This window comes from Netta rufina (assembly GCF_964035555.1).
Source record: "Netta rufina genome assembly, chromosome: 17".
NCBI lineage: Eukaryota > Metazoa > Chordata > Aves > Anseriformes > Anatidae > Netta > Netta rufina.
The window spans coordinates 6,785,583-6,811,614 of record NC_140141.1 but is presented as its reverse complement, the minus strand read 5'-3'; the positions used below and the strand labels follow the sequence as shown (position 1 = coordinate 6,811,614).

The window sequence follows — 26,032 nt, the reverse complement described above, 5'->3', positions numbered from 1 at the left end:
CAGATAGCTGCTGTTCCAGCAGTATTTGTAGAAACATGGGACTTGGGGATGACATCCCTTGGGAAGCAGAAGCCAGCTTGCTTCTCAGAGCAAGCACTGAGGACTGATCAGCCCCAGTAGAGGATTAGTCAGTCCCCTACAGCTGCTGAATCCAGCTTCATACCAACAAGTTTTGTTTTCTTGCTTTGTTTTATTTCTTTTAAATTGTCTTCGTTTATTGAGATCCACTTGCTGTCTCCTGTCACCTACAGAAAACTGCACTATAAGCATATTTAGAACACCTAAAATTTTGTTAAAAGATGAATTAAAGCACAATATTAAACAATTTATACATAAAATACAGTTTCTCACCAAACTGTGGAGCTCAGTGTCCTGGATATCTCACAGCCTTCCTCCAGGCTCTTTGTGCCCACCCCACCACCCCTGCCATTCTTCTCTGACCCTCTGACCCTCCAGTTTGCCCCACCACACTCTCAAAGTCACCTCCCTTAGCCCTTCCCCAGGGCTCGCCACCAGCTAAGAGTACACGCCAGCTCTACCACCAAACAGAAGAGGTAACCAGTAAGCCCAAACTGCAGCCTTCTTTTACTGGGGTGGTTAATTCAGGCCTTTTATCTTTCTACTCAGCCGTTGCCCTCCATATAATTTTACTTAATCTCCTTGAAAAATTCCATGCTTGTCATCGAATTTAGTTAAAAGTGCTCAAGGAGTTCACAAAGAAAGCATTGGGAGGAGAATAAATGATAGACAACAATCAAAAATTCATAAAAGCACTAGTTCAATGCATGAACATCTCTTGTGTAGTGGAGAACTAGGGACAGCTGTTGGCTCCAGGCATAACATGGTATTTAGGATTACAAACAGATGAGACAATTATTAATCGTAAGGCTTTACTGACAGAGGTTTGTTTTACTTCATTTTATTTCTTTCGGTATTAGAAAGTAGTATTAGGCTGTGCTTTGTCTTGTTTTGGTGGTGGTGTTTTTTTGTTTGTTTGTTTTCCTTAAAACTTAACAGAGCAAACAACTGAAAGAGGAAGCTGTTTGGTTCTATAGAGGCAAGTTATAATGGTGAATTCTGATTTGTTGTCAGTGGGCTGGAGATACGCTTCTGTGAATCATAAATTTGATTTAATCATGTCCATCCAACAAGTATATTCCACTTGTAAAATTGCCTCAATACTTTTTTGTTGTTGTTAACAAAAAACTTAGCTTGTTTTCCAGATGGTTTTCTTTATAAGATTCTGGTGAAACAGTAAAAGCCGTGCCTAATCATAAGCACTTGGTCCTAATGACAGTAGTCATGCAGAAACCTCCAACATCTTACAGAACTGAAGCATCCATTTTAGCAAAATGCTAAAGGGATTGTTATGGATTCATGTGCAAGAGAGCTGAACATTGGAAATATTAACCAGATATTTACGGATGTCAAAAATACTTCATTCAGAGAATGGATATAGAGTACTTACACAGGACCTTCCTAATTGCAACATACAACTGTCAAGGGTTTGTGTAGCTTTCCCTCTGGTAAGGGACGAATACACATTCATTCACAAATATCACAAGGTACTTCCTGGCTAGTCAGGGTGACCACTCAATTTAATAATGTCAAATTTAAGATTGAAGAAAGCAAAGTATATAAACCTGACCTTTTCTTTCTTTTTTTTTTTTTTTTAAACCATACTGCTTTTGTACTATGTCTTTCTGGAATTCTATTGACCTATGACTATAAAATACTCTGAGATACATAAAGAAGAAAATACAACAAAAAAAGAACCTACAAAAGCTTGGTCTTCCACGAAAGCCATCCTGTTTTGAATGAAATCAGAATCCAGCAAAAATAAGCCTACCGTAACTCTCATGAGCCAGGCACATAAATGTTTTATTTTATGTCAATCATAGTCATCATATGCATAAGAATATTCAAAGTGTGAAAAACAAAAGAAAAAATTGCCTAATTTTTTAGCCATGTGATCTTACTGTTAAAACCACTGCATAAAAAACAAAGGAAAACAAAATCCAAATCCCAGTCTAAACAAATTTTAGCTATAGATGTATCCTGAATCTTAGTTTTATACTGAAAATGGAAAGAGATCATTAAGTGCAGTGTCATGCTCTGGTGATCTGCTATGCACATTATACTGACCATTCACAGGCATGTATATGGGACATATAATTCACAGGCTTTTATTGAATACGATGACAGTAACCTAGCAAGGAGCAAAAAAGATCATTCAGACAAATGGTGCAATTATACGGTAACTTCACACAATCAAAACTAATGGGAATAAAAGATGTAGTTACAGACTCTCCACTACCCTTCTTCTTAAATCATCATGATCAGTGATTCCCAGCAAATATGCCTGAACAGGTCTTAACTCATTAGATTTCACAGACTCTGCTCTGCTTTGTTTTTGGCTGATGAAGTTATTAGGAGTGGGTAAAGGGATTCAGGACATAGCAAAAGAGATTTATTCCTCCTGGCACACTGCTTGCTGGTCTGAAATGCTGGATTTAGCTTTCTGACTCAGGGAAATTACAAAGCATTCTTTCCGGTTCAGCTGTTGCCTCCCACATCTTCATCACCCCAAGATTCAAAGCCAAGATGACTGACAGGGTACAATAACTTGCAGAAAAGTTTACCGCATTGTTCAAGAGGGAAAGAAAAATCGTTTATGGTCAACCAACTGGAAATCTGAGGCGCTTCAGAGACAGATACCCTTTAGCTCAAGGGTGTCAAAAGCCACTAATTCCTAACTTGGAAACTCCATGAAGTGTTGCTGAGAGGTGTACAGAACATCCTACTACGCTTTAATCCTTCCCTCTGTTTAAAAAAAAACAAAACAACACCAAACACACACCATAGCGTCACTGCATCAAATAGAAGAAAAATAAAAAGACTACTGACCTTGCAGGATAGCATTTTAAACAAACTTTTACAAACTGTTGCTACTTGAAAGGCTTAGATATATTAAACTTACAGATTATGCCTGTCTGTATGTTAAACCTACATATAATCTTGTAATTTATACATGCATATATTTATTATGCCTGTTTTGACTATCACGTCGGTAACATACGACAATATCTGACATTAATTTCTTCAGTTGACACCTAAATCAGAAAGACACTCAAACAATTCTAATTATTAGCACATCTACCGTTACCTTCCCAGAAAGAACATAAAACACAACTCATCAGTACATTCAGGCAGACCGCACTGTCTCTGTTGTGAAATGGATCATGGTTATTGGATCTCAGCAAGGACTCGGTATTACTAGCCTTAGAGTACATAAATTACTATGTCTCTACCCAGTTGATGGATGAGTAATATTATAAAATCTATGGGATAGAACAATATGACAGTGAATTCATAGTCTTCCTGAACAAAAATTCATAACCTCATCCCGAAAATGTAGCAGAGGACATTTCACTAGAAATAATCTAAGCCAGTTGTAAATGCATACCATGACACTGGAGCTGTGCTAATATTTTTTAAAAAAGTATCTTTCACCAAAAAAGTGGACTTTCACACTTCCTCAGTGAGTACACAGAGGATCAGGTACTGAACTGCAACAGTTTGTCAAGTATCCCAGCTTTAAATTACTAATTGTATTTTATATACAGTGTTCACCATGATGGTAGCAAACGTTTGTCAAAAAGCATTACAAGATCTGTTAATAACGGACATAATAGAAGATATTAAAAAATCTAAAGTTATACAAACAGCATCTGTGAGCAGACCAAGGATTTTTTATTGCAGGATAAAAAAGCATGTGTTTTTATTTTCTGACAATCTACTGGTTGCAGAACGCCACTTCTACACACTGAATCCTGACACCATAACGCAGCTACTCACTGTCCACAAAGTGTTTTAGTTACAGTGATGAACAATCTCTTGCCAAGTTCTGTCTTCCTGCCCTTCCCAACTGTGCCAACAGCCACAGTGGAGGTAAAATCCTAACATCACAAACGATGAAAACTTCTCTTAAAGAGAGACACAATGCAAACGGGAAACTAAAACTATTGCCCAAACTGGCAATGAAGTAACTTTTGAAAATTCACCCTTAAGTTCCTGTCTATTTGTTCCAATAAAAAACATCTATGTAAAAATTTGCTGTGATAACATAATAAAATAAATAGCCTCCAAAGAGTAAACAGGAATTTTGCAGGAAAAAACAATAGACTACATAGCCAAACAATGTTGAAAGATTTTGAAAAGGATGTTAAAAAAAACACACTCAACTATTTTTACTAATCTTGCAACAGCAAAGCCAGTAATACTGTAAAATGGGAGAAAACAGATTGCATATGGAAAATTTGTTTTTCTGTGCACTATGGAGGCCTGCCAATCTGCTCCTTTCCTGGCCAAACATGAATTTTGGCCATCAGTCTAAATTTTCATACATATTTCTGGCACTGGCACACAATTGCTGAATTTTCCAAGATGGTTATATACTTAAAATTAACCTCATGTTTCTAAAAATTTACCAGTAACCTAGTCTGCCCCCACAACAACTCAACCTGATCTAATTTACCTGTTTTTTTTTAAATCAGGCTCATCACCAGGATATCTAAGCATATTCCTTACTCCAATTGCTGCTGCAAATGCATAGATACATTTTGTGTTTTACATTTCCTCAGGAGTAAAACTTCCACTAGAAATGCAGTAGCGTACCATTAACACACAGATATTTGACATTGTTCTACAGAAGAATTCACATGAGGTGTCTAAGAAAAAATTACCATCTCCTGAAAGTATGTAGATTAAATACACTAGTAGGAAGATTTTTTTCTTCCAGTGTTGAGTAGTTGTTTGTTAAAAAAATAAACACAGATAGTAAAATGCAACAATACTAGCTGAAACCAACCTGATACCTACCAGGCTCAAACAGGCAAGATTCAATTTTTCTGAGTTCCAAGACAAGATAAATTTAGACAACACTGTGCATTTCATACAGAAAAACATCCAAAATCACTGAGCTGTTATTTTATATAGAGATACAAAGAGCAGAAGAAGAGGCATCATCACTGGGGAAAAAAAAAGATATTTTGGCAAGTAGTTCCTCAGGCAAGGACATGCTACTAGAACCAATGAATTGAAAACAGGCAGCCTTTCACTGTTGAATGTTGATATAAAATCATTTGTCAGCAACAGTAATGACAGATTGCATGAATCTGCAGCTCCTCTTAATGATTAGCTCCATAAAAAAATTAACAACTGTCACATACAAACAGCATAAGAATGTTTTCAAAACATATTATCTTTAAAAAACGGTCATATTTTTCTGGATAATCACTCTACAGCCAAATGAAATATTCATCACCTTTCAATAGACTGCTAATACATGCTACTGCTCAATTTGCAGCAGTACTCTAAACGGGTGTTCTGCTACGAAGAAAACAGTATTAGTTGTTTCCATTACCTTCCTGCCCCTATTAGACAACACATTGGAAACTCAATTCACAAAAGCTTCAGTGGTGGGAAAGATAATTTGGGAAGCGATGCACTGCAGCATTTGCACAAGTTTTCCAAATACAAAATTTGTGAGCTCAAACCTTCATTCTGACAATTAGTGAAACAGCTCTCATAATTTCTGCTTACTCTTCATGCATGTTTTACTAGCATACTTCAGAAAGACAAAGGATTATAATAACAGAAGTATGTAATAACAGAAACATGCAGAAGTAAGATAAAATTTTAAATCAAAATAGTGGTGACTTGTAGCTCAAGGCTTTCAAAATTAATTTTACTATGAAGAACATGCAAAGATATTGGAAGGAAGTTATTTTACCCTCACTTTAAACTGAAACTGGTAATACTACAGTGACCAAGACATTGTTATGCCCATTTAACCCAAAATCATCAGCTAATGATCAGTAGGATCTCCAGCTGAATTTTATTCAATGATTTCTAAACAGCAAATAATTTTGTTGAACTAAATGGGATGTAAATACAAAGTAAAGGAGCTGGAGAAAAAAATTGTACATGTGCTGTTCAGAACATGGACCCAAACTGCTAGCGATCTCCACGCTCCGACACTGGGAAAACTTTCATTCTACAAAGACCTAGGATACCCAGAAAGTTTATCTTTGTCATGTGATGTGTTTACACCAACACTCATGAATTTCTGCTTCCAAGTAACCTTTCAGTCCAGTTACTCAGTAAAAGCAGCAAGTATCTTCAATTTTAAAAGAACATCTTCATTTATGTGACATATCTAAAAGGTAATTTTCTGGTGAATGACACAAAGTAACTTAGTTCATCAATGAAAAAGGCACGTTGTACTCATATGGCCTCACACACACGAATAAAACAATCTAGGAATCAAAGACTTCCCGAAGTACGGTTCCGGTCCAAACTGAACTAAACTTACCTGCTACATTTTAACACTGACTTCTGAATCAGTACAAACAGTAACACAGATTATTTACGGTATTCACAAATTTTACAACAAATGCAGCTAGTCAGCTATTCTATCAGTGGCCTGCTCACCTTGTGTGTTTTGCTGTATGTGTACAGATAAGCCAATCTGTAGAGACTCTTGTAGTGCTGAGGAAAGCGGCTGAGGCACAAACAGAAGGAGGCGATGCACTGCTCTGTCAGGAACTTCCGCTGCTCCTCAAGGTCTGCTGGAAGACCCTGAGGAAATTCAGATGAATCTCCACAAGGTTCAGCTTTCTTCTTGCAGTCCCACTGTGATGGTAGGAGGACTGCAGCTTTGGTGGGATTGCCAGAAGCAGGCTGAAGATCTAACAGAATTTTCTGGCCAGTAGGCTCAGCAGGATGGTAAGATTCTGAGCTTTCCAGCAGCTCTTCTGATTTTCCTGCCACTGAAATATTAAAAGAAGAAAAAATGAAAATGAAAATGATAAAATGGCAAATGACCTATGCAAAATGACAAAAATGAACTACAACAAATGACAGTCCTTTTCTTCATTACAGCACAGACAGAATTAGCAAGTGAAAAAAGATGACGACTTATTAAACATTAAGAATAGACATCTTCAGCTTGTTAACAGAGCTACATACTGATCTCTCAATAGTCTTAGTTGGGCCTTTTACCTGTGCAGTAGTAAGAATTCAGCATACCTTACACAGTGCAGTGTATACTGTGTTGGAAGGTAACTGGGGAGGGAGGGGTGGTGGCAGAGGAAGACAGTAAGACTAAATTCAGTGAAATTCTATTGCAAAGAAAGGAACAGAAAATTAAAGCCACCCTGCCAAGTGAAACGTATTATTCTTAACAATCTATCTAGAAGAACACAATTCCAAAATAGACACAGACACACAGACACAGAATTTCTAGGTTGGAAGAGACCTCAAGATCATCGAGTCCAACCTCTGACCTAACACTAGCAGTCCCCACTAAAAATACAAAAAGAACAATTAGCAGCAGATAATCTGGCCTTTTGGATAATGCATGACCTACAGTTTTACCCAAATATTTTTGTAGTCAACTTGGTAACTCATAATTGGTCTATCTTTTCATGAAGGATATCAAATCTTACTTCAGAAAAGATCTGTGACAACAGGAGCTTGCAATTTTACTGTCTTACCTTTCCTAAGATAAAGAGCCTCTTGCATTATATCTCATCTCTAGCCTAGAGATTTACTAAAGTATACTTCGTACTCAAGTATGAAGCTGCTCCTTTTTCTCCAATAGAGCTGAACGTCAAGTCAAGTCTGTTTTCCAGAACAGAATTTTTTCACAATTTATTTGGATAACGTATGTATCCATCATGATTTTCATATAAAAATAGCTTTATGGTGCATTTTCTCAAGCATTTCTTGGCAGTGTTTTTTTCAAATACCTTTTATGTGGCATGTCTATGGACCTTTCACTTAAAAAGAGCTTGCTTTGGTTTTGTATTTTGTTTAATTAAGCTGAGGATGATTCAAATAACTGGAAAAATATTAGCTCATACAGCATAGGGAATGAAAGCATGTTCCATCTAGTGCAAGTAAAACACACATTATGAATAAAAACCATAGAAGTATCATTTATGTTTAGAAAGCCTTAAGAAACCTTGATATTGAATAGGACTTGGGAGAGAGTAAGTCAGGAAGCTACTTTACAGTTACAACATTTGTTCTAATAAATGTCAGTAATGCAAGAATTGATTCACGCAAGAATTGATTCAATAGTTTTCCTGAAAGACAACTGATGACAATAACACAACTAACTCACTGCAAGCCTGAAGAAGAGTCATGGTTTTAGTCCAACACTCAAAAGGTTACTGGATTTAGTGATTGCATAAGTGCTATTTTACAAAACCAGGAACTGACATCTATTTCACATTGATGCAAGCATCACCGCAGACTTCCCTAGCTCAAGCAAGACTGAAGTAAAATATTATTAAAAACAAGAAAGCAAGATATCGAAGTCTGTGAACATAAATATGGCTTGAGGGCACTTGCTCCGAGTGAGATCAGTCAAGTGAATTAGGGATATCCACATCCCACGCTATGCGGGTCTGTGAAACTGGAAGAGAGTACAGCACGGTCTGAACTGGCAAAGACTTCACACACAAAGGGCCTACAACCCGGAAAGGTGGGCAAAATTAATACATCCGGTTTGTCTCTTTCCCTAGTGAAGTCCAGCCTCTCTACTGCCATATCCAACTGTGCAAAACAACAGAGAAGGAAATTCCAGCTTCTGGATAAAGACTAAAAAAAATCTGAAACAGTTTTTCCAGTGGAATACAAAAGACTTAGTTCTATTATATATGGAAAAATGTAGTAGAAAGCAATTCCACTCTCCACCAAAATAAAGTATCCAATGGAATAAAACATCTAATTCCACTGCTTGTACTCTTTTAAGTACTGAATATAAAGCTGTTACTGGGCCAGAACAGAAAGGGCGTCTACATCTGGGGAAAAGAGAAAATCCTGTGATCGAGGTTACCTTAAAATAACAACTCTCAACTACCTAGTCTTTCTTCGGTGTTTCATATCTCTAAGTAATAACCTAAGAGAAGGCAAGCCAGTCACAGGGCCACCGCGGATGGCAGTTTATCACGATTCTCTGATTTATGAAGTCTAACAGGCATTATGATTTGGGATGATGGCCACATGGGCAAAGCACGGTTCTAATTTTAAACTACACACATATATGCAGCAATAATGCCTAGTTAACATTCTCAGCCACAGTGCAGCATATTTCAGTGCTTCTGCATGCCAGAAGAAACATTTTAATGAGAATGTACCAGCTGACATTATCTATTAAAATGAGCATACTCTTTTCCTCTGTAGATCCCAGGGTCTCTTTGCTGGGCATCAGTGCATCAGCACAGGCAGTAGAAATCCTCTTCTCTGTGTAAGTCTTCCTCAGGCTGTCTTGAGAACTGGCAGGCTCATTAAACATATCCTGCGTGGAACTGGAATCAGACAGCACTGCTGCAGTGCTATCCTGACTCCTCTCTGCAAAAGAGATGAAGAAGGAATACAGTATTACATACCCATCAAGCTGCTACTTGCACGTTAGTAACAGTAACATAAAACTGCAGCCACTCTGCAAACTTCTTTCAAATGCAATACAGAATCCTTAACAACCATCAATTCTGTTGTCTAAAAGGTATTTATTTTCTCTTAACTTGTCTACTTCAACTTATCATTTTCATCTCACCTCTTTGTGCAAAGAAATGAAAACCCCAGCGTTCTTTCACTAGGTAATATTTAACACTAATGTAATGGAGAGCTCCCTGCCCCACCACATTTCTTCCTAGAATATAACCCTGAAATTTGGTTCAAAAGAAATTATGCTTAATTGTGACAAGCAGTTAGTTTGAACAAAAGATTTTAATTGCTGTATGGTCCCACAAAATTTTGCAGTTTTACTTCGCTATGTGCCTTGAGAAGCACCCAGAAGGATTTAGTCTGACACAACCAAAACCCAGTTGATAAAAGAAAACTACGAACAACAATAATGATAAAAATTACTTGTGAAGGACAAAAAATCCAGTACACCATTAGCGTGGGCAAAGACTTACAGGAATGATCAGTGGTGCCATCTATCCTGCAGGTGTTAGATGCTGTTCACCAAACGCTCTGAAAGGTGATTTGATATGGCACATAAACAACCCATCAAAGAGCTAGGTCTCAGACAGGAAAACGCTTAGACTTCAAGGCAGCAGACAAACTTCTTAGACTTCAAGAACAGAAGCAACTTTGCCTTGACAGATTATACCTGAGCGGAGTGTATGGTGACTACTGACCACATTAGGGTCAGAATTAAGTTGTTTATCTGCTTATAGCTGTTACAGCACAAGACAAGTTATACAATATCACAACTGTGCGGGATAAAATTCACACCTCAGAATGAGCAGGCAAGAGAAAACCTTCCACCCATGTCTGAAACCAGCCTGATACAATCCAAGTTGTTGTACATCAGGGGTTATCAGAGACAACCCTGCCTGACTGAAAAAAGGCAACTTCTTATCTCCGGCAGAAAGATGCACACGTTTCTACTGAGATGGGAAACTGGCATTTTTCTGTAATAATTGTGTCCTACACAAAATTCTGATACAGGCAATTCTCTTTAAATCTATAGCCCAAAAGATTAATTTCCTGCCTAAGATAAAGGGATAGCTTAACCAAGAGGCAAGTTATATACATTATCTAGGTAGTTCCACTGCATTCTTATTCATTAAGTTTCTTGATATAATCAAGAAAGAAAAAAAAAGGCCCTTGAGATGAGCTGATTATTTAATTAAATTTCTTCTGTTCCATTCAACTTGCACACGTTCAGGAGAGAGCTAAGGGCCTCCTACAAATGTACTTTATCAATATAAATCCCTCTGCAGACCTTTAGCTTGTAGATCAGGTTCTGCTTATTAGGATTCCAACAACTTTAAACCATATTTGATGCAATCCTCAGGCTTTTCACTAAAACACAAAGAAATCCTTCCCTTTCAATTAAGGGATATTAATATAACTGTATATTGAAAAAGAATGGGGGAAGCGTATTTGCTTCTTAATTGGAAGCTTTATGGTTGGTTGATGATGACAAGTTTTATACAGAAAAGATATAATTAGGAAGAATAGGAAAAGAATGATTCTGAGGAGAGGTCAGTCAAGCCTTCAATGACTCATTTATAAAGCTTTAATAACATTCTGTGGCACTATTGAACTCCCAGCTGGTATCAGACAAACATTTACAGTTGATAATGTTGATTTTATTTTTTTTTTAAAGGAAGTTTCTGCATCTATGGCAAGGAGGCTTAATTACTCATTAGGGAAGGAAAAAATAATTGCAGATTTCCAAATACTGCCATAAGCATGTAGGTCAGTTCTAACGTGTGGATTGTGATAAATGAAGCATCGGAATGTAAACCAAGAACTGCTAGACCAATACTCAAGAGCAATAGCAGATCGCTAGGAGATTACACTAACTTTTCAGCACGCAAAGATGGACTATGATTTTGACTTAGCATGGAATATTTCAAATGCGTGCACGACAGGGAAATTTTTCTCTGTGTGAAGAGAATTAGGGGAGAATTTTCAAATGCATAAAATTAGGCAAAATCAAAATAATTGCTCCTCCTATTCACTGAGTACAGAGAAAAAGGCAATAGGTAACAAGAAAGTTATATTTTTCCCTAATCTCAAGCTTAACTGTTACATACAGTTAAAAAACAGCATAGGGAACCTACAGAATTGCTACAGATTTCAATGACAGGTGGACAAAGAGCCAGGTTACCCAAGATGCACCTTCTTATAATAGGAAAAAAAAAAAAAAAAGCTCTGACGATAACCTAAATGCTACAGTTTATAATGCAGAACTCACAGCAATTGCACCTAGTAGCAACTGCCTTAAAAACAAAACTATTTTTCATACATCAGTGCTCTTCTAAGATAACTCAAAAATCTCATATATGCTGTATGTCTGTCTAGCATATATAGTTTTAAAACCATTGTGTTATAAACCTTTTCCTTCATCTTGTAAAAGTTGCCTGTAGTTGAGAGATATTCACTAGTGTTATCAACCCACAAGCCAAAAGCCATAGATTCATTTAGGTTGAAAAAGACCCTTGGGATCATCAAGTCCAACCATCAGTCTTTGAGACATGACAAGTAATTGCTAATTCCCAACTGCTGCTGCTATCTGTCCATTTGAAAGATGCACATTCAAGAAGAGCATTATTACTTTTTAATAATTATTGCTATAATTAAAGACAACTTAATGAAACACTGAGTTGCATTAAAATACATCCTGATACCGGATTCTCTCTTTGGTATTAATATATTTCGTTTTATTACTCTGAAATCTTTCTAAAACTTAGGTGTGATCCAACAATCTGACCAACTGAATTACCTATCTCATGTAACCTTGTATTGTATGCTTATTTCTAAAGACTAACAATATATTGTTCTCAGGAGCTCAACTTGTGACGTTTCAGTGATTTCTATCTCAGACTATGGCATCCAGTGTGTCAACAGGTAAAAGAGAGCAGTACTGGACAGAAGATGTGAAAAGGTCAAAAGGAAGAGAAGGGACCTTCTGGTAACTTTCCAAGAGATTACTGTATGTTTTAACTAGGAAAACGTTACTGGGAAAATGGGAAAAAAAATAATTTGTTTTTTCACCTGCACTGTCAAGAACTTCATGGTATCACAGTGAAATCCTTTTAGTCACTTGGCTAACGAAGTAGCTATAACCCCTGAAACACAACTAAGATATTTGAAAAAATATTTTTGTCATTTGATTTAGTTCTATTCTTAAGAGCATTTTAAGGCTAATTTTATCCTGAATGAAATAGAGTTACCAGGCTGACTTCTAAGTCCCTATTCTGTGCTATTCCTCCATACCACAAAAAGTATTCATCACTTTGCACTATTAACATTCAGGCACAACATCTGCATGCCTACCAATCAACAATGAAAAGTTGTGTTAAATTTTGGGGAATCTCAAGGGGGTGGAGCCTGTTGGTGGTGGTGGTTTTTGTTTGTTTGTTTGTTTGTTTTGGTCATTTGTTTGGTTTTAAATTAAAAATACAATAGGAAAAAGGCTCAGTACTTTGCTAGCCATTATTCTGTGCCAGCATTCTCCCACATGTATCATTAGCCCTAAGGATTACACAGCACACACCTTGTTACCTAAACTGTGTCCACTCACATGGCTGAGAGAATGAAAAGAAGAGGCAGTAATGTGTTCACGTGTGACCTGAACTGGTAGACATACAGTCCTAATGACACAGCTCTTCCAAGTATGCTAACCAGATAAAATCTGCTCATGGTACAAACTTACATAATTTATTCTCAGAAGCTGAAGTACAGCTTTATTTTGCAAATATAAATAAGGTATTCTACCCTTGCTGATTAATTACTATGCAGCTCTGTACTTGTTTTGCCTGTCCTCCATCCCTTGAAACTTCTCTGAAATTAAAATAAGCAGGGAGAGGACCTCTGAAGCATCCGTATGTGGGGGAAGGTAACAGGCTTAGAAACCCAAGAGGGTATAATTCACTTTTTCTGAATAACATTGTCTGAAATATCTGAAGGAATAAGTATGCCCACTTATTATAATGAAGGTATCCAAAACGTCAGCTGCAAGTCAAGTCAGAAACAAGTGGCAGAGAAATTTTTTTTTGAAAAGCTACATGTGTGTGTATATATATATATATATATATATATATATACGTATATATATATATATATATAAACACTAACTCAGTTTACAGTAAAGAAAAATCCTGCAGCAGAATTCATGCCTTATAGATAATTGACTATGTATTAAAAATATATCTATTTTCTCATGAAAAAAACACACGTGGGTTCTCCAAAGGCTGTGGCTATACATGCTTTCCTTATCCTGCCTGACTATGGATATTGACACCGTATCTCCTGTGCTCTCTTCACTTGCATGTATGAACATTTTTCTTTATCAGTCCGTGGTCAGAAACGTGATGTATCATACCATTTCAATTCTTGACACAGTTTCCACGCATATGGAAGACAACATTGAGCTCTGCAGCAAAGGCATTTGCACGTCACCAAAAACAAAAGACTTGCAAAGATTTGCATGAGGGCAGGTTAATTTCTTGAGGACAGCAAATCCTCTGAAGTTATAAAGGGAGTTCTCTTATAAAATGAGTCAAAGATGAGAGTACGTTCTTTTCATTCATCTACACTGATCAGTGAATGTGTTGCAGTAACTTGTGTTCTATATTGCTGTTTTCTCTTCAAGTGCAGAGCAAAACATCAGTGTCCCATTCCTTCCATCAAATCCTCTTTACACAATGTCACACTGAATGTCAGTGCCCTACTTGTACTCATCAGAGAGAGGTCACATTGAAGCAAAGTAAAAATGGAGCATACTGCAATAAACTGGATCTGATTCATTATTCATGTAGTCCAGTATGCAGTCCCCACAAACATCCAGCACCATGTGCTGGGATAGGGTATGTACTGCAGACCTGAAGATCTCATTTAGGAGAGATTGAATTAAGGGTTAGATTGTTGTAATGTTGTAATGTTGTAATGTTCTTTTTTGCACAGAAATAACCACTCCATCTTTGAAGCTCATTTTACTTTGACATGAGTGACAACCTGGTGCAAAATGTTTCTCAGATCACCTTTGTCTCATCAGGATGTTGAGAAGCCCCGTTTACAAAAAACTGTGCATCTTCATAACATTCGCAGAATTAAAGGACCAACGAACTATGAAGGGAGACTTCTCCCACAGCATGAAGCAAGTAGCCTTTCCCAGTGAGTTTATCATGCAGGATTTGCCAATTATTAAAAGCAAGCCGTGACAGGTAAAAGCAGGAAGAGAATGCCTGGGGAACAGAGATTTGTATAAAGGTTAGAGGCAGCACGGGCAATATTGGTTGCAAAAGCAATCAGGCAAAGACAAACACAAAAAAGATGATTACATCTAACTACACGTAACATACTACATGGCATGGATGAAGACTTAAACAATAAGACATTTTAACACTGCAGTAGCAATGGGTACTGAATACATCATCTGCATACCACCACAATTATTTGTAACTGAATATCAACACCACAACAGCATATTACAGCAAGACAGACCACACAAACTCTAGTGCACATTTTGGAACCTGAGTTCTCTTTCATTTTTGTTTGGTTGTTTTTTTTGGGTTGTTTGTTTTTATTGCTTTCTTAACTAACTTATGTTTAGCACAAAATCTCACTAAACTGTTTCAAGTCTGTACTGTGACAGGTCTTTAATGACTGCACACATCCAGGCCACATAAATGAGGGCCATGAGCATGTCTGTTTTGATATATAACACTGGCCTTTTAGCTCTGTTCTAAAGACACTGAGCCTAGGCCCTTGCTGAGTTCCTGATTCTTCTTGCTTCCTAGTTTGCTCTTGGATAAAAAAGAAGTCTAAATCTCAGGCTTCTACTATCAAATGTAAGTTTTCATTCTGGAGAGTTATAAAACAGCAACAGGCAGAGGTGATGACAGAAAAGACAGGATTAACAGATGGAAGGAAAAGATGCTCCTGAATGGAGCAAGAAAAAAAAGGACAAGAAAGGAGAAAGGAAGCTGCCTACTTTACACATGACAGCAGCTAGTCAGCCAGCAAATAAAAGCTGCAACTGAACAATACTTATCTCCTTGAAGATCTGTGCTAGCAGCTGCCATGAGGAAAAAAGTTCAGTTACTTCACAGGCTGTACTTGCAGGTTCCTTTCTCCCATTTCCATTAAATCTACCTTTAAGCCACCATCAGATGTAAAGCACTTCAGTGCACTCAATTGTAACAGCGATTTCTGCATATCATGACCACCTTTTTCCACCATCAAAATGTGCTGGAGAGCTTCAGAAGTATAATGACACATTTAAGTATCACGCATCTAAAACAAGCCTGCCCTCACAACTTCACCTATCTACAGATAAATGCTTGGAGATCTGAGTCCCAACATTTTCAAGAAAGGATGTCTGGCTGTACAGTAATTCTGTTGCGCTTGTAATGAGAATTCACTGCACTAGAAGGCATGTTGTTGGATCTATCATTTAAGGAAAAAAAAACTACGAACATAAAACTCATAGAAAAATAAAGATTGGAAGGAACCTCAAAAATTCAGCTAGTCCATTCCTTTTTCCCTCAGGATAAATTAAACCACCATTCCTGGCAGATGTCTCTATCACCACTTTTTCAAGACATCAGTGTTGAAGTCTTGCAATGTTACATGATCCCCAGGAACATAAAGTGTTTTAATTTTATTTTATTTTATTACTATTTCCAAATATTAACTTTTTTTTTTTTTTATGTGTCCAGATTGAAGAGTCCCAAGACTAACCATCCCAGTTCTTTCTCTCTTTCCTCATGGCTCATGTGTAGCACCCAAAAATGGTAAAGGGAGGTCTCACAGGATCCCTATCATTGCTGAACTAAGTACGTTTGCTTGTAACTTATGAAGAAAATTTTGTAGGTAAAAATCTGTATAACGCTCCCACTGTGTTTGTCAAATATGATCAATGATACCAATAGAAGAATAAAAGTAAATAAGAGTATTGTGAGGCCTCAGGAAGAATAAATATCTGGGTTGAGTTTAGACCAAATTATCCAATGGGTGAACAATAATAAAGACAGTTCCAATTGCTGTCAGAACAGGTAAAAAAATTCTATAAGTAGTCAAATGATGGATATTTTCTTGCTATTTTTAGGAACAGTACAATGGAAATGCTGGCACCAGTTTTCTTCAGTGATGTGATTATGTGTAAGCTGTCAAGAGCATTTTACTTCACAAGTATGTATTTTAATGTAAGTAAAATGCAAATGCATGCAGAGGAGCACAGCACATGTAGTAATATAAGAGTAGAGGACTTCCAAGCGCTGCTCAGCCTGTTAGCTCTCCTTCCATCTGCAACAGCCCCAAGGCAAATATTTCAGTTTCCTGGGGCTCTTCAACATGCTGTATCCAGAGTTTAGTTTTGCCAGCAACTTACAAAACATTATGAATGATGCCATACTTCCCAATTCTACTTGTCATAAATGTACACCGCCTTCCTAAAGATCACCCTAACTCTGCTTCTTTCAGAAGATAACATTTTGAATTTCTGTGACAGCAGCAAAGCTAAGTCCCAGCTAGGTTAAGCTGGCAGAGCCTAGAAGTGCTGCTTCAGCCCTGACAGGTGCAGCCATTCCTTAGCTTGCACCTCCAGGCTTTGCTCAGCAGCCAGCTTTGCCCCCATTGGGCAGTTAGCCTGCTGAAGTTCATAATATCTTATTCTGAGTGAACGTACTAATGACATGTACTGGAAGATTCATTTAAATTGTCTGCCTTCTGGGAACATTTCAACTGTCTGCAGGAACTAGGCAGATGTAGTCTTAGGCAGAACTGCTGCTCACAGGGAATACTGTTAGGAAATATTTGCACCCTTCTGTTTTTACTGTTTCAGAAAGACATCAAATGTTAGTTGACCAGTATACTAACACATTACATATGAGATCAAAACAGCCAAACGAATTACTTCACATTTAAATGTAAGCTTGGATAAAATTATCATTTCTACATTCAATTTAGGGGAAGAAATGAAGGAACTTCTGTCAGTTTCACCAAGAATTATTCTGTGGGAAAAGAAATTCACCTTGCAGAGTTTCTAGGCAGGTGAACATTTGTTTCAAAATTGTGTCAAAGGTATTTACAAATTACTGTTCTTCAGAAATTGACAACAGGAAGAAGCCCACTCTCCCCAAACAAATTCATATCAAGCAGAGCACTTCTATGGGGTCCTGCCACATTATACCAACACTAAGCTATACATTGAGGTTATTTTACATCTTCTTGAGAGCTACAGATAAACAAAGGGCCAGAGGAGTAGAATAAGAATAAAATTTCTTGTCCAATAATAGCGTCAAGTTACTTGAACAGTAATTCTGTTTCTATTACATTCTACACATTGCGAAATCTTCAGTTATGTCATGATACCACCCTACCTTCTACTGTTATAAGCCAATTCTTTATATCAGTCTAGAGCCTACAAAGATGAGTTCATAGTCTGTCATTGTCAATGATAAAGAAAAATCAAAAGATGAAGTCTACTGGACTGTCATGCAAATCATTTCGTGCTGATACACAATATATTCAAAATAGTTGCCACCTGCCTCCTCCTAAAATGAATAACACTTTTGATTTGCTTTTTAAACAATTTGTTTTGTTTCAGCCACAGTTCAAATTTTCACCTGGTCAGTTCACACAGGCACTGAAACAGTGTCCGGTGTTCTGAAGTCTGAATCCACATCTTTCCTAATAAGCTCAGACATTTAGCTTTGAAGAAAATAAAAAAGCTCCCCGAAAATCCAATTAACTGCATATTTTTCCCCTCAATATTCCCATTTTGATTAAGTGACAAGTGCCAATGGTGGCAGGTGACAACTCAATTTTGTATTTAAAGCACCAACTGTACATTGATTCTATTTAAAGCACTGAAATTTAAAAAGCATCAATATTGCCCGTGTTACCACAGACCCATCACCCTCCTTGAAATGAGCAGTTTGATCATTCCTGGTCAAACCCCCCATGATTAGAGCACCTCCCTGTGCTGCCAGTATTGAGAACAGGGACTGTACCGTCCGGCGTTGCCTGCTGACGGGGTTTTTTACATTTGACGTAATCGTGGTCAACTGGAGTGGCTGTGTAAGGTGGGGATGTCAGACCTGGACCGGAGGAGGAGGGGAGGGAAGTCCCAGGGCCTGGCACTGTTCCAGCTGAAGAGTGAGAGTCTTCATCAATCATGCAAGCTTTTTCTCTGGGAGGGGGGGGGAGAAAAAGCCATGTTAATATGCTAGTAACATATACACAGAATGAAAAGAGATGACACGTTCTTATGGCGTCTCCAATACAGTAATCAAATCTTACTAACAAATTCTAAATGATGGACTTTGAGCACATGCCCACCCCACTGTTTGGAAGTAAAACATTCATCTTACAGTTGTTAAAATGACAAATTATGAGGACTAAAGTCTCTTAACTTTCCAAATGAAAGCATTTTTTTTAATCAACTATCAAAAATGCAAATGCAATTTTATTAATAAGTAAAATAGCTGTTTCAAAATGGATCATAAGAACAAAATTGTTCCATTTGTTCCCTTCCCGTCCGTGTTGTGACAATTAACCGAGCTTTAACTGTACACAGTAGCTGAGAATTGCAAACACTAGAACTAATTCTAGTCACTTTATTGGCCTATACTTCATTCAAACCCATTGTAACAAGTTATTATTCAGTAGTTTGGAAATTTGCTTTCAGATGGTATTCCTGGTAATCAGCACTCACTTTTCTGCAGCTTTTGGGGTGTTCTTCTCCTCACCCCTGGCAAATGGTCCCTCAGAAGCTTCTTTCATGAAACTAACTAGTATCTCTGCATCTACTCCAGAGTCTGGTTTCCCCACAAGTTTCAAAATAGAAGCATGAAGTCGAAAGTACACCTAAAAAACATCGAAATCCATTTAGTCAATAGAGAACACACAGCTCTGCAAATAATTACAAATAGACCATTCTCTGTAGAAACTGCATGAGTTAGTATAGACAGGCATCTGGTACCTAAAACTTACCTTGAAAGGATCTTTCTTGCCTTTGTAAGTTGCTTGCAAATAACAGAATCTGAAAACTGTAAAAAATTTATAACTGCAACCTATGGAATACAACAGTGAAAGCAGACATGGACTAGTCACCACTGGGTATGATCCAGATAAACTTTTTTTTTTTTTAAACCAGACAACACAGTAAAAGCAAAGGTGTTATGACTACTGTTCTAATTCTCATGCATAAACTTATACTCTCATAGGTACGAGAAACTTGTGAAATCTACCCACACTTGATTTCTGTAAAAACTGCCTAAGGGGCTGCGTGCAGAAAAATCCAGAAGTGGAAATTCTGTCCAACATATACGTAAGCTGTCTTGAAAACAGAAACAACCTGAGTAAAAGACTTCACTTAATTCTCCGAGTTGATCTTGTAAATGTTGCCAAATGCAGAGCACCATATATGCTCTGCATGCTTCATAATATAAATCAATAATAACTGGTATTACGCTATCTGTAGAGAACACAATGCTTTCAAGTCTAGGTATTTCACTTTCTTCTTTTACCTCCAATGCTTCCATGGCAAGTTCTGGTGGATTATGGTAGTGAATCTTCTTTGGATATCGGGCAGCCTCCTCATGAAGGTAATGAGCTGCCTGTTTGTAATGAAGCAGATAGACAACAGGAGGCTGTTTCTGTTTCTCCGCAATCTTTCCCAGCATGTAGTGAATAAGCCACTCTTCTTCATCGCCATCTCCCTCACAGCGAGATGCTGACGTAAAGCACAGTTTGGCTGTCTCCAGCATACTGTCTCGACGTTCTTCCATCTGTGATGGAGTGAAGTGTTGAGAATACATGAGTTCACTGTGGCTGAGAGAAAAAATGCTAAAAATACACTTCTGCACAAAAAAGCACAGAAATGAGGTACCTCATTTAAAATGTTTTCAGTCTTTTGTGTATGAGGAACACATTCCCAAACAGATATATTCACAGAAGGAAGATTACATTGTTCAAATTTATCTTGTAATATAATAGAACTTTTGTTAACAAAGTATGCCTTTTTAATAAATTTGCTTGAAAAAAGCAGGTTCAAGAAGACAAAACAAATAACAATTCTGATTTAATCCACAACTTAAGATGAAGCCCCTATTGTACTTTTTGTCTGACAATGTGAAATAACTTCAGCATTATCCCTGGAATTCTTCAGCAAGTTGAATTACCATTACCATTGTCTGTATTTTGAACACTTGTTAAGTTCTATAAATCACAACAGTCCCTCACTAGCAGCACTGCAGCACTTTTTTTTTTTTTCATTCTGCTTCTAGTTCTGCACTACATAACTATGAAGTACAGAACTACATAACTGACTCAGAAATACTAAGTCAGAACTTGAGTTTACTGGTCAAAAAAGATGAAACATTTCTCCCAGCAACTCTAAGGTCAGAGAGAGTATCAGGAATTGCTCATTTTGATTCAGCAATAAATTTCATTTTATATATATGTTATAGCTATTACATATGAAAGACTAACAATTTTATAACAACTTTTGTCTATGGAAGTATATTAAGTTCCTTATTCTGATATTTTGTTTAAGTAAATAGCGCTAAAACATAGAAAACAGATACCTTTAGATTCAAGAGATGACTCATGAACAGCAGATACCAGAGTAATACTTAATCTTTTCACTACTTAAACATGTATACATTTCAACTTTTCCTGGAAACACTGTATGACATTTACAGAAAGGTAAGGTAAAAAATAATTCCTGTTCCAAAAGGTTATCATCATTTTGTATAATCTTTGAAAGATTATTCAAAGATCAGGCTGAAATTAATCTTATGCAGGGAAAAAACAAACAAACCCCTTTAAACAGTGTTTGATACCAGATGCTTATATGGATGAAAATTAGAATTTCCAATACTACTAAGTAGCTATACAGTCTAACAGGTGGTGTATAGCATTTAAATATTTAATTTTAAAGAAGTTATGTTAGGAAAGGCCACTTAAAACATTTTAAAAGTTCACACTGCTCTAAGTTAAATCCCACCTGCTGCACAACTTCAGGGGGGAGTTCTGTTTTCCACTGCTTAAGCTGTCGGGATGCAAAAGAATGCAGGGCATAGGAAATGGTGCCATATTCTATCCACAAGGAGAGATTAGAGCTGTCAATCTCTAGGGCTCGCTTAAAGCAATTCAAGACAGGAGTAGAGTGTTTCCAGATGGGGCCATCACTTTTCAGTTCATTAGAGTTTAATTTGTCCTGAATACGACTAGCTCGAGCCAGAGCCATGCCAGCCCATGAATCAAACCTATGCAAGCAAGAAAAAAACACATCAGTAATCTCCCCCACACACGTAACACTGAATGGCAAAGACAAGATCCACTTCATTATATTCACAACTTCTTCTTTCTTTCGTCATGTGCTCTCTCAAAACAGATTTGTGCATCTCCTCCTCTCATAGTCAAAAAGACTCTGTATAAACCTAAATCACACTGATTAAAAATTGTTTCCTCATAAAACACCACGCCCAATAATTCTCTCACTTGAAAAAACGGGAAATATCTGGATTTATTTGCTACGCAAAAGTACAATATCTAATGGCTGCATTCCCATTGATTTCTTTTCTTAGTAGCCATCACATCCTGTCCAAACACTGTCACCCTTGACTTCTGTAGCCCAGCAGCTATCGTGGCATTTTGTATTACTGGGCTGAACTGTGAATGGTCTTTATCATCACTATTATTTTCCAACATAAAAATCACAAAAAACAGTGCATTCATATAAGAAAATTCTGATAAACCAAAAGATTGCTTTCTGAGGGAAATGCTCAGCATCCAGTTAATCACTGACAATACAGTCTGAAGAGTGGCTTCCCTATTTCTTAATTTCATACTACCATCTGAAGTCAAGAGTTCTCATTTTTTTTTTTTAACCACAATTAGAACTCCAAAGGAAAAATAATGTCCTCACAGTTTCGCTTGTTAATTTCTTGCTAATTTCAATTGAAACCTCATTTCTGGGTCAAGTGAAATAGAAAGATTCCCTAAGGAAATGATAATACAGACATTTGAAGAAGTAATATCTAAGATGACTAGGGTAAAAATACTATGCTACCATACAAAGTATGTTCTTCAGAACAACAGAACTACACATAATAAATTCAAAGTGCACTATCATTTGATATCTATAAAAATTCTCTAGAGAATTTTTATTTTATTTTTTGTAATTTATCAGGCTCCAAACTAAAGTTCTAGCAATCTGCTAATCAGTTCCCAGGCTAGAAGATTCAATAACACGGAAATACGTCTATTTCCTCTGTAGATTTCACATGCTAAATTGCTTTGTGCCTTCACCTTCCATTTTGTCTATTATGTGACTTGATTTAGAAATAGCTTTCTTTCTCAAGACGTTTACACTAGGGTTTTTGTCACTGACATTGGTCTATCAACTTCAATGAGAATTGAAATGATTGCTAACATCCAACACACAAGCCCTAAATTTAATCCATAAGCTTAAAGATTGCTTCAGTTCATTTTAGAAAATTCATTCAAAACATACTTAATTTTTAAGATGAAAGAGCTTAACCTTGGTGGTATTTCAGTACACTATAAATTATCAAGAAACTAGTTTAAACATAAACTATTTAAGCAAGATAAACAATTTCCAGAAGAGGTCAGCCTAAACAGCTAATCCAGCAGAGACTGCTATTTGTATCCCTTACACCTCTGAACAGTGAAGTCTTTTATTCTTTGACATGTATGAACACATCAAAACCAAAGACTAAAAGGTGTAAAAGAGCATGACTGGTTCAGCCCCCACCCCTCTTAGTCAATCTTGATTTTAACTTCGCTTTCCCCCTCTCCTCACCTCGCACTTTCATTTTTTGGTTTTACTTTCAAAACAATCACTGACCTGTTTGGGCAAATACAAATGTCGTGCATGTAAAATTTGATGGCCTTAGACTGTTCTTTATTCTTGAAATGATAGTCTGCCAGAAGGTAATACAACTCAGTCACCACCGGTGGAGAATAGTCTGCCCCATCTGGGAGAGATGGTGCCTGGAAATGAATAAAATGTACATGTTAAATGAGATGAACGTTTGCTTCTTCCTTGTAGTGAAAGTAGTCTTTTTTATCACAGAATATGAAGGATTGAATATGAAGATAGTGAAAGTATTCCACAGATTTACAGAGCACTGAGAAGCACTAATGAACATCACACATGGATTCCATATTAATCGACATTACATCTTGCCATTTCAATACCAGAAACTTCGGTGGTATCATTCTTATTTCATTTAAATGCAATTATCTGAGGAAATACAGTATTATTGAATAAATCATTCCCTTAACTATTTGAAAGTCAACAAAGAAAACAGTAATTTTTTTTTTTTTTTTTTTAAAGCAACTACTTATACCTTGCTGCATGTTCCTTCAATATAGGCAGAAACAGTATCTAGGCTCAGCATAGGCTTGTCTGTTCGAGGAACAATTGTAGCAGTCTTCTTTAAAAGGTTGGCCAAGTCAGCAGAAACAGTACTGGTTTTGTAACTATCAAATTCTGGAAGAGTTTTAGGCTTAAAATACTCAAACATGAACAAAGCATCTTCCCACGTTAGATCCACCTGAAGAGGGAGGCAGATGAAAGGGGAAAAAATTAGCTCAAATTCCAAAACTAAAGTACCTACTAGAAGTGAGTTTCTATGACTTTTCTATACTACTCTAGCAGGAAACAGATTAAACCTCTCAAGAAAAAGAGCAATTAAAGGCACCATTAGTATATGGTGTTCCCAAATGCAGCATACTGCTCAGTGATTAAAAGACTACCATATAGGTCTGTAACTTAGTGTATGTTACTGAGAAGTAAAGTCATTCTACTTCCTTAAATAAAATTGTTCTTTGTTTTGTTTATTGTTTTTTTCGGTTTTACTTTTCCCCATTTCCTTCTTGTTAGACCAAGATTTTTTTTCCTTTTATTGCTCTACTTATTCCTACAGTAAATTTTGCGTCTGTACTGAAAACAGGTAATTTGCATTACTAAAAAAGACAATTTTAAAAATAATTTCAGTAAGAATTTTTTCATCCTGAATTGCACAAATGTAACAGGTGTTTTGGGGAGAAGGTACTTTCCTTACCCTTCTTTTCCTTTTTCTTAATTATTCCCATCTTCTCATTATCTCAATTTTCTAATAGGTAAGTTTGATAGAGAAAATTCACAAATACTCAATAACTAACAAAGTAACAGTATTTGTGTATTTTAAAGGTCCTTTCAAAGTAGCAAGATAACTTTTTGCTTGTATGAAACTTTTTCATTTATGATTTAATATCACTTGCATTTGGTAATGGGGTTTGTAAACAAAAAGTCTTTCAGGTGGAGGATTGCTGACCTGATTTTTCTGTCCCTTAATACTACAGCCCTCTTTCCCATGGAAGTATTTTTCTCTTCCCAAACTCAACTGAATCACACATTTCTAATAAACAGCTACTATTCATCATGAATTTCATAAAATAATCTATAGTGTAATTTACTTGCATCATTTTTAACAGTGCCACTTTTCATATTCAATAACTGCAAGACTGGTTGCTAAATCTTTTCTTCTCACAAGCTGACTTTTTCCTCTCTATTGCTCTCAACCTCGAACTTCTCCTCCTCTGTTAAAAACAGGAAAGTCATGGCTCAATAAAAATCAGTTTGTAGATAGTTTCAAACTATGCATAAGACTATACTAACACTTCATTTCAAACATTTTACTCTCTATATTCATAGAAAAGCGGAACCCTTTAACAGGTTATTTTTTTACGATATGTAAAATACATAACATTTACAGGGAAATAAATGAAAAAATCTTCTTCATAAATATCTTAAGGTCCATTAAAACCAAACAAGGGTACATCTTTCATCACCTCAGAATATTTTACTAACAATAAACAATACAGATCTTACCTGTTGTACCGAATGTTCTTCTAGGTACCTCGCTTTGCTTTTTTTGCTAGGAAAGCCGTATAAACAATAAAAACATTGTTCCAAGGCTGTTTCCAGCTCTTCTTTGTATGGATGAGTATCTTCAGAAGTGGATGCTGCAAGTTCTTTTTCTAGTACCTGAACCTACACCAGCACAAATATTAAAAAAAAAAAGTCACCTAGTTGTCTGGAGTTGTGATGAAAACAGCATACAGAGCTACACATTTTTCCCAAATTATAACCAAATTTTCCCCATATTTCTGTAAACTAGTCTCACACAAGTCATTTAAGTAGCACTAACTGCAATAAAGTGTTTTTACTTTTTTCGTCATTAACTCATGAACTCTTGTTAATCAACTTTCTGATTCTGTGATTAAAACTTCATGTTTTAGACTTAAGATTGATCGAAGTTTCCCACTACACACCAAGTGAATTCTGTAAATATAATCATTATAGTTTGTCAGTCCTTTGAATAAGCCAGCTACCACAAGGAGAATGCATGGAAGAACACCTACACTAATTCACAAAAATCAGTTTTCTCTGTATGGAAAATGTGGAATGGTGAGG

At 36.7% G+C, this 26,032-nt stretch overlaps 1 protein-coding gene across 5 annotated transcripts in view; it reads right to left on the bottom strand.

Annotated features, from left to right (window-relative positions):
- CABIN1 (calcineurin binding protein 1) overlaps positions 1-26,032 on the bottom strand; it is a 109,084-nt gene that overhangs the window by 63,130 nt on the left and 19,922 nt on the right. For 4 of the 5 annotated variants that reach the window (XM_084297506.1, XM_084297509.1, XM_084297507.1 and 1 more), the window contains exons 22-30: positions 25,448-25,609; positions 23,922-24,128; positions 23,417-23,562; positions 21,551-21,812; positions 20,070-20,330; positions 19,256-19,407; positions 18,552-18,730; positions 9,241-9,423; positions 6,496-6,833 (exon numbers count right to left, since the gene is read on the bottom strand). In XM_084297506.1, coding sequence (XP_084153632.1) covers positions 6,496-6,833; positions 9,241-9,423; positions 18,552-18,730; positions 19,256-19,407; positions 20,070-20,330; positions 21,551-21,812; positions 23,417-23,562; positions 23,922-24,128; positions 25,448-25,609 — 1,890 coding nt within the window. The remainder of the gene's footprint in view (positions 1-6,495; positions 6,834-9,240; positions 9,424-18,551; positions 18,731-19,255; positions 19,408-20,069; positions 20,331-21,550; positions 21,813-23,416; positions 23,563-23,921; positions 24,129-25,447; positions 25,610-26,032) is intronic. The other variant, XM_084297508.1, reaches the window with a different exon arrangement.